Source organism: Fringilla coelebs (assembly GCF_963513975.1).
Source record: "Fringilla coelebs genome assembly, chromosome: 6".
In the NCBI taxonomy this organism is placed as follows: domain Eukaryota; kingdom Metazoa; phylum Chordata; class Aves; order Passeriformes; family Fringillidae; genus Fringilla; species Fringilla coelebs.
This window is the reverse complement of record NC_140034.1, coordinates 8,537,310-8,547,047: the sequence shown is the minus strand read 5'-3', so window position 1 is coordinate 8,547,047 and position 9,738 is coordinate 8,537,310. Positions and strand designations below refer to the sequence as shown.

At 40.7% G+C, this 9,738-nt stretch overlaps 1 protein-coding gene across 2 annotated transcripts; it reads left to right on the top strand.

Annotated features, from left to right (window-relative positions):
• The first annotated feature begins 257 nt into the window (after positions 1-257).
• Positions 258-9,383, top strand: CLBA1 (clathrin binding box of aftiphilin containing 1). 2 transcript variants are annotated; one of them, XM_084207516.1, is made up of 5 exons: positions 258-811; positions 4,210-4,358; positions 5,759-5,885; positions 7,652-7,765; positions 8,743-9,383. In XM_084207516.1, exons 1-5 carry the CDS (start codon positions 362-364, stop codon positions 8,908-8,910), a joined length of 1,008 nt encoding a protein of 335 aa, XP_084063642.1. In that variant the 5' UTR covers positions 258-361; the 3' UTR covers positions 8,911-9,383. The 2 variants fall into 2 exon arrangements, with proteins under 2 accessions (XP_084063642.1, XP_084063641.1); XM_084207515.1 differs by having other exon boundaries at positions 5,756-5,885.
• The last annotated feature ends 355 nt before the right edge of the window (positions 9,384-9,738 follow it).

Genomic DNA, 9,738 nt, shown 5'->3' with positions numbered 1-9,738 from the left:
ACAGAAATTTTCAGTGGATAATGCTGGAATGTGTTTATTTTAACCCAGGCATTCTTTCTCCTACCTTATCAGCTATCTTTATTCCTACACAGGCCTTATCACAGAGGTATTTATTTATAATCCTTTCTTTGCAGGCTTAATACTCTACACAGAAAGTGAGGCCGAATAACGTGCACATGCCGAGTACTGGAGGAGAGGCTGAAGGACATCCTGTTTTGTTTCAGCAGTGTTGTTATTCTTAGGAGTGAAATGAAGAATTTGATTCTGTTTTGGAAACACTCATATTTCTGATGCAACTGAACTTCAGTAACCTTTTTGCAGTACGGATTTCAACAAATTATTTTTTTTCTCTCGAACAAAGATGCAGAACTTGTCGGTGGTAGAAAGTCTTGGTGACACAGACATACCACACTGTGAGCCTCCAAAAGACCTGGCAGGTGGTGTGTCTCTCTGTGAAAGTGGCTGTAACTGGAATGAAAGAACAAGCAATGAAGAAATTGTTAATCTTGAAGCAACGCGGCAAAGCCTCCCTGTAATGAACAGCGAAGGGAGAAGTTGTGAGGAATTTTCTGAGAGCAGCTTTAGTACCTCAGAACCCGGTGGCTCTTGGGGTGATTTTGAAGGCTTCACAGAGCCCTTAGACAAATCACAGAGATTCAGTGATAACCTTGAAGTTTTGGTGAAGTCAGCAGAAGCTCGGGGAGCCGATCCGGAGCTGGGCAGAGGAGGCTGCGGCATTTCTGCTGCCCACGTGTGTGCGGAGCCATCCCTGCGCCACGGCATGCCGGAGGCTTGGGGCTCTCTGAGTCAGGTACGTGCTCACAGCAAGCCAAGGACCAGAAATGTTTGTGTTCCTGCTTCCCACACCTCCGGGTCTGGATCTGTCTTCTCTGCCGAGGGTAACTCTGCACATGCAGAGAAACTGTCCGGCTACTTTGCAGCTACCTCAAGTGGAACAAAAGCAACTTCTTTGCAGTGTTTGACAAATACTTAAGCTGTGCTGCTGGAGAGCTTTAAAGAATGTAATGCACTATTTTGCTTCTAGGCACTAGGAATAAGTAGGCACATAGGCAAGTAAGCACGCAGGCACCATGAACCTTGCCCTGAAGGACATGCAGTGTAAAATTTAGACAAGAAAGAGCTTAAGAAACAACAAATCGGAAAGGTGGGTGATGAAAGCAGGGTGGACAGAAATTCTGTGAGTTGCCTGCAAACTTATTGAAGTAAACCCACTTACTATTGAATTAGAAATTGGCCAAACCAATGTATTTTTGTTATTTAGTATACTCCCTGAGTAATATCAACAGTTTTTCTGGAATTTTATTCTGATCGTGACACGCAAGACATTAGTAGAAATATAATTCATTTTTTGGCATAGGATATAACATTTACTCTTACAATGTTAGAGCTAAATTTCTGAGTAAATAATGCAATGAATTATTTTCAGCACAAAAAAAAAAAGTTCAGGTAAAGGGTTATATATTGTGGGGTTAAACGTGTTTCCATCTGGACCAAACAGCATCAGCAAGGAGGAGAAGGAAAGTAACAAAAGGGCAGAAGGAACACAGAAATACAGAACAAAATCCCCTTTTTCTTACTACTTTCATCCTAAATGACAACATTTGAAAAAAGAGAACAATCAGCTAAGACTTCCATGGGGTTAATCTGTAGCAGCAGTAATTTACTGCTTGTAGTCTGTTGGGTGAGTTTTAGTATATGCAGGGGATTGAGACTTTCCTGGAGACAGGATTTCATGCCCTTTGCTTAGGAATTTTACTTGTTGCAGAGCTGTTACTAGTAAAAACACAAAGCTGCAGGTGGGAGAAGCTGCCCACACTGACTGAGTGTAGATACACAAAATACCTGGTTATTGGTGTGCACAAACAGAGAATTCAAATGTTTTGTAATGCTGGAAGTGGCAGACAAGGAGTTTTCTGTTGGAGAAAGAGAATGTTGTAATGACTGAAGCTGAAATGGAATATAGCAGGTTGCTTGGTTTCTTTCCAAAAGCAGTAGATCTTAATCTTACTGAAGCCTTTTCTTGGCTTTGCATTTGTTAAAGGCAGAAGGAAATGTCCAGTATGAGTTAAATAAGTTAACCATGCTTAGAGTTTCAGGTTGTCTTTTCTCATCTCAAGGTAGAGAAAGAACCTGTCCTTTATCCCTGTGCTTTTTGCATTGTTAGTTTGAGATCACAAAATCTTTGGCCTGGGACTCTAGCTTCTGTATGATCAATAGAAAGAAGGCCAGGTGGGTTGGAAGGGACCTCTAGAAATCATCTCATGTCAGAGGTCTGACCTTGAGTATTTATTGCTTCTGTTAATTAAATGATGTCAACTGGGATCAGAATCATGTGCTTTAAGATGGAAATAATCATTCATTTCCTTGCAGTGGCTGGGTATTTTGCCTACAGGATTGAACACTTGGAGGATTTTTCATGTGCTCTTTAAACATTGGCCTTTGAGAGAGGGCCTGGTGCATGTGTTTAAGCCATGGGGTATTTTGATATAATAGGATATAGAGGATTTATTCACAAAGTACTGATGTGAACTTTGTACACTGAATTTTTTATAATTAGTACAAAGCCACAAGATAAATGGAAATACACCCAAACTTTGTTTCAGAAACACTCACTGAAATAGACAGTAATAAAGGTAATAAACAAAATCTCTTGATCTGTCTTGGCTAAACCATAAGTCAGTGACTTGCAGTGTGTTGGAGCAGCACCAGGGCTCTAGGGAGATGCTGCAATTGAGGCAGAGCTGTGCTTCCCTCGATGCACTCCCTGGGGCTGTAACTTCCCCCATCCCAAAGCCAAGAGCAGCTGCCTGGCTTTTCCTGACTCCCATCCCACTTCACTTTTGGTGCCTACCTGGAAGTTTGGGTTTTTTTTCCTTGACCATGTATCCTTTAGCCAGTGTTACTTCACAGAGCTCTGCTTCTCGAGCATCCATCAGGATCCTCCACACTGTATCCCTGTTGAAATAATTTACAAACTGATTGAAAGTATTGCGACACTTTGGGCAAGATTCAAAGGAATTTACCCAGGAGTCTTTGAATGTCCCAGCAGTGAATCATCAGGAAGGATTTTAGCAAGGCCTTCCTTCAGGAGGGAGCAGCTGGGGCACAAATTCTGTTCCTTGAAGCGTGGTCAGAAGTGCAGAAGCCTTCTACAAGCTCTGGTGATTTTGACCACTTATCTTTAGATACTCTCTCAGTACTCACCCCACCTGTCTGAGTTCAGTGTAGTGACACTGTGGAAATATTTCAGTTCAAATTACTATTAAATGAAACCATAAAAATTTGGAGTATCCATGCTTAGGCTTTTCAGACTAAATTGTTGATTGCTGGGCAAAAACCCCAAAGTGACTGGTTCCATTCTTGAGTTTTCACACAGTGTTGCTGCTCCTGCATTGCAGTCCCTGGGCAGGGTGGTGAAGTCAATTAATTTGCTTTTACTTGGAAAATTGCAGTAATTCCTTCCTTGAAGGAATAAAAGGATTCAGCTTTCTGAACCAGATGGCATGCCCCTAGGATAGGATGTAAATGATGCATGTTTTCCCTTGAACATGTATTTCTTAGTTGTCAGATAACCCCACTTACTAGTGCTTACTTCCACTAGGCCTGTCTGCATCCCTCCTGTGCTGAGGTCATTCCTGCAAACCTGCTCATCACTGCTTGAGGAGGAACAAGGATTTCAATCTGGTTCTGATTTTTAACACAGGCTGGAAAAAGTTTGGTGCAAATGCAAGGATATAGAAACAACCTCGCCCCATCTTTTCTTGCAGACTTGCTCAGTGCAAGTATTTATTGGTAACTGTCGCATTTGGCAGGTGTGTTACATTTGAATTAGGAGTGTTTGAATACTGAGTTAGCAAAACAAGCTGTTGAATTGATACATCAGATTTGACCTGGACTGAATTAGCTGAGCAGAAGGAGGAGTCCCAAGTGTTAAATATGCAAGTCTGTGACCGAGGAGCTGGGAAATTAAAGGCTAAGGCTCATCAGAAACTCTGGGACTCTTGCTTCCTCTAATTCTAGGTACTCAACATACTCAAAACACTGAAATATGAGCTCAGTCCCTCTGCTATTAATATTAATATAAATATAAATTCTAAAACCAATAAGACAATCTCTTTGGACTAGGTCCTTCATGACCTGTGGGGATAGCTTGTATGATGTATGTAATAAAAATCTCTTTTTTTCTAGGAAGACCACAGCTATGAGGAGATATTTAAGTTGGGCTTTCCAGAAGTCTTTGTACCACAGTCCAGAGAGTGCATAAGAAGCTTAGAGCAAGTTCTTGATGCAAATAATGAAGATGTTTGGATTCCTGAACTTTTGAAGAATCAACTTTGGTAATGAGTTTAGATTAACAGTTAAAAAAAAAAAAAAAGGAAAGAAAAAGTTCCTCATCAATTACACTGTTTGTTTCATAATTTAGAAATCAGTGGTGCACTTAAAAATCTTTTTAGTGCTATGCTTCTCAGTGTATAGATCTTACCAGTTTTGTAGCACATTGTCAAAGGAAGTGGATGGTGTCTTAGCCATTGGAAAACAATGAAGGGAATATATCAAAATTACAAATTCCTGCTTAGGGTTTTTTCTGCTGTTGGTGTTCCTCCTTATGACTAAGCCTCTGGAATGCCAGAGCCCAACAGGCAGCCTGTTCTTCCTGTTTGCTTGTCCTTTCTTTACAGCACATCCCACTTATTTCTTCATCATTGGAGGCTGCTGCTTCCACTAACAACCTGCTTTTTTTCCCCCTCCCCTCTCAGTTTTCCCAGTTGGTAACTTCTTCTCATGTTTGACCAGATGTGCTTCAGAATCTGTGGTGCATCTGGCTTTTTCCTGGGCTATGTTAATAGCAATTAGTACCATTAACAAGGCTTTCTCCAGCTGGAACACTTCTAGCTCTGTTACTTGTTTTTTAAGGATCAGCAGCTTCAGAGCAGTATTGTAGTTACTGTACAGGGTTGCAGTTAGTTTTTCATAACTTGGAGGCTTTGTGTCTAGAAAGCAGTGCCAGACCATACTTGAGAAATGTCCTGAGACTCAGAACAAACGTAGGTAAAACTTTCAATGTGGGCACTCTTTCAGCCAAGTTCCCTGTATATGTGATATATTTTAATCAGCATCAAACTTGTGGAGAAATATAATTGTAAAGGGGACTGCACTGTTAGGTAAAAACAGGTAAAACCAAAAATTTCCTAATCTACTGTGACAAGTAGCTAAGGTCAATGACAAGTGCAAACGAAGTCAAGCCCAACTGGATTTTTATGTGTGATGAATGCAGTGAAAGAACCCAAAGTGCCACATCAAGGGAGCTCTCTCCTCCTCACTGTTCATCAGAGAGTGCCTTTGCCTTGTTTTGTGGCACAGGTGCTGCAGGGGTGAAGTGTGACCTATGAGATGGAGAAAGACTTGAGAGACAGAAGAGGCAAAGTGCAGAGCTGACAGGGCTGAACTCTGCCCACATTTCACCAAAGCAGCTGAGCACTGTGAGTGTGTAGCAGTCTCTGAGGTGTGCTTCTAATGCCCTTCTTATCTGAGGAGCACAAACACTCCTGCTGACTTACTGCTCCCACTAATTGTCATGCAGCTCATTAGTGCATCGGGCTGGCAGTCTGGACAAGTGTAGGAAGAGTTTTAGGACAAGTTGCTTGTTAGATGAAGGTTAATTTACAGCTGTTTGTAGTGAGAATGACTGTTGCATGTGTTCACTGAAAACCTCAAAGTGTCTTTTGTTTCCTAGCAGGGATTCTGGAAATGTATGGAGAGCACTCAGGGACTTTGATAATGCCCCCAGCTCAAGACATCCCTGGAGTAAATCTCATTGCCAAGAAAACCTCCTGAGTGTTCTCGGAGTAGATGCAAATCAAAAGGTAATTGAACAATGGTTTTCCATTCTGCCAGCATAAACACTGAGCTGGGAATCTGATCTTCTGTGAGCTGTACATGCAGATGCATGAGGGACTAGATCTGGGTGAGTCACACGAGGTTTGTTGGCTTTTTTTAACAGGGAGCTTTTTAAGACAATAGCTTAGTGTTTTCTCATCTTCATGTGTAAGTAACTATGAAATTTTGCAGGATCACACTTTAGTTGTCTTTGCAGTGCAGTCTGCCCAACACAGTTCCCTGTTGTTAGGTGGTACACCCAGCTTTGGTAGAGATGGAGAAGCAGCTTTCAGGAGGCAGAGATGGAGAATCAGCTCCCTGGTGTGTGGGCAGCAGGATTGTTTACTTTTTGTGCTCAGAGTGCAAGAAAACTGTCAGCCCCTAATATCTATATTCACTTTCTGTTAAGTGAAAATCAGATCTGAATCAGAGAGGCTGTTACAGTAATTACTGGTTGATTTTTCTGTGAAGAAACTGAAATTGTGTTCAACTTCCCCTTTCCTCACATTATTCCTCTGCCTGTTTTTGTGAGGCTTGAGGGAGAGTTTGTTTTAAATTGGATTGAATCCAAACCAGCAGTGTTGAAAGATCTCAAGTAGACATGTCTCTGTTTAACAATCTCTTGTTTTGAGAAGGTACAGGTGTCAGGGATGGTTTAGAATTCAGTTATTTAGCTGGGATTAATTAGTCACATGTAATTTTCAGAAGTAACTATTTAAATTGATTATTTGAATGCTGAAGCATGGGGTTGGCAAGGTAATGATTTTAGGGGAGTATTTGACTTTTCCTGCAAGTTATATACAAACAGAAGGATGGTGCTGAAGGTAGAAACCTATTTTGCACTTGAAAAAGTCACTTTGTAGAACTGTAATGTAACAGAGAGAAAACTGGAGACATTTCTCTAGCATAGCTACACTCCTATTCTGTTCCTTTCTTGCCCCCCAGAATTAAATCAATGTCCAGGCAGCTTAAACTTACATCATTACTTCTTATCTATCACTGGAAAACTGTATTGCTTTTAACAATACCGATTAAGAGGCATTTCTCAGCAATGCTTTGGTGCTAATTAAGGCTAATACTAATTGGAAATGGCTTTTTTATTAATTGAAGTCACAGATTCATGTGTGTAGGTGATGCCTTGAGGGACTACCTGGAGCAGAGGCTAGACAGAGTTAGAGAATTAAATTGGCATTTATTGAAAAGCTTTCAAAGGATACTCCTTGGGCAGTGCAAAGCCTTGCAGAGGCTGCACCCAAGATGGACAACAGCCACCAGTTTTCTCAGATGGATGCAAGTTTGGTCTTTTTGCATATCAGAGGGTAATTTTCCAATTTTGGCTTCAGGTAATGAAGTCACATCCCCCCAGTTTGCTTCTCTCCCATGTTTACTTTTGTTTATACTTTTTGGGCCTGAGGCTGTGTTGATGACCTTGGTTCTCAGGCCTTAAAGGATTGTTTAGTCTGACCAAAATGTGAAGAAAGCTAACTAGCATTTTATACAGAGTTCAGAGTTATACACTAATGCAGTACAGAGTCTGAAAAATACAAAAGCTGAAATATAAGGCAGCATTTGTAGAACTAGTTCTGGCAAAAATTGTTTTAATGCAGAGGGAGACATGAAAAAGTACAGCTTCAGAAAGTAAAATATAGTGGTTGTTATTTGAGGGAAACTTCTCTGTATGTTGTATGCATTGAAATCAGAGAGAAATGCATAAATAAATTCATAAATAAAATGTAAATTATGGTTTTTTTAGGATGCTTCAGAGAACCAGGCTGATATTTTTGAAGAATCAAATGTCAAAGCTAATGAGGACTTTAGATTTGATGGATTCAGTGTTAATGACTGCAAAACATTGATCCAGACCAAGGTAAGGATTGCTCTGGAAGTGAGAACTCCAGAGAATCACAGAGTGTGTTTAGCAGGTTCCTCCCTGCTGTTCCAGCACATGTTCTCAGGTAATGCCTTGGTGCTGGTAAACTTTTGGATGTGGAGCTGTTTTTTGAAACCTCTCTGACTGTTTCAGAAGAGATACCTCAGCACTCGTTTGTTTCTTGTAGCAATGCAAGTTGGAAGGAAAATTGTGTCATTCTCCATTGCTGTAAAACACCTCAGTCACCTCACTCTGTTTTTTAGCAAGGTGTTTTGGAGGAGTTAGCTTAACCCAAGGTCCCTTCCTCAGTGGAGAATAAAACTGAGCAGCTGTTGTCACTGTGGAGTCAGAGAGTTTGAGACACACTTTTCATTGCTCCGTTTTATTCTGTTTACTGCCTCGGACAGTGAAGGTGTACAACTGGTCTGGGAACCTTGCACATAAGAAAGGATAGACTGGAGAATTCAGAAATAAATCTTAAAAGGACTGTGCAGCTTATTCCTTCATAATTCAGTTCTGCTTTCTTCAGTGAGTATGTGGGGGGGGGATCACAGTGGCTGAGTCACACTGGAAAGGTGTAAAATACAGGAACAGGGTTTAGGCAAAGGAGAAGTGGTTTGAGGTAGACAAAGAAGGAATAAAAGAAAAAAGAATTGTGGTACAAAGTTAAGGTAAAAGGACAATATTTTTCTGGGACAGACTCGTAAGGGAAAGAACAAATCCTGCAGCTTGGTGTCTCAAAGAAAAATTCATTAAAAACCATATGTTGCTGTTTCTAATTTAAAGTCAAATCCCTCAATGGGATGTTTTCCATTTATCTTCATATTTATGTCCTTTTTTCATCTAAAAAATTTAAAATAAAATTTTTAAAATATTATTTTAATGAAAATTTATAAAAATTAGGTTGGCATATGCGAAGTGATTAACCTCCTATAGGATGGAAAAAATTAACTAAGTTTTTCTTTTTCACTCAGCTTTCTGTGTCACCAAACTCCAGCCATGGTCACCTTTTCACCTGGAACCTCTTTTTGAAGACCACCTCATCAAATGAGAACACACAGTGTATAACAATCCCAAGGAAGAAGCAGATTTTTTCTACACACAACCTAAAAATGAAATTTTTCAGTAGTGATGTTTGTTGAACTAAATGCAATTTTTAGCTTTTTTTTTTTTCTTTTTTTTTTAACTGAATGTAGTTTACCTTCATTTTGTTACTGACTTGGTACTACAGACTGCAGACATCCTTTAGGAAAGTGACATATTGCTGTATGTGGGGGACCTAAGGCCACGTGATTAGAAGATATTTCTCCTGTCTAGTTGAGAAGTCAAATTTTGTAATTTTGCCCTGCTAAGTTTTGCTGCAGAGTTGTGTTTCTTACAGAAAAAGCTGCATTTACAACCATGCCTTGAGATACCTCTGGTGGACTCTCCTGAACTACTGAACTACTGATCTTTCAGGCTTTAATGCCTCTTCAATCAAAGCCCTTCTTTCCCTGCCAAAATCTGCACAAGTCTCAGGTGTGTTGTGATGTGCCTTGCCACCATCTCTCCTTAGACTTGCTCCAGTGTGGATCAGCTGAGACCTGTGGCTTTGCCACTGCTGGGTGTAATGAGAAGAGCCTTTCTTCATTTGGGGAATTTCAGAGGGGTTTAGCAGAATAAAAGTGTTTCAATTTCTGTCTGGTGGAGCCTGCTGTGGTGAGAGGGGTGGAGGCAGCGAAGTGCTTTGCTCTGGGATTGATTTCTGGCTGAAATAAATCACCTTGTTGAAGGTGATTGTCACAGGACACGTTGGGTTCATCCAGCCACTCTTACACCACTTACCCTGCTGGTAAAAACTCAGCAGTGTTGCAGTTCAGGACATGAATAATGGTGTAAATTCCCACCCTTTTAAAATTTTATGGAAGCTGTCGAGTACTGCCCCTCTTCCTGCACGCCTGAGTGCCGCAGGGGATGCTCTTCACTGTCAC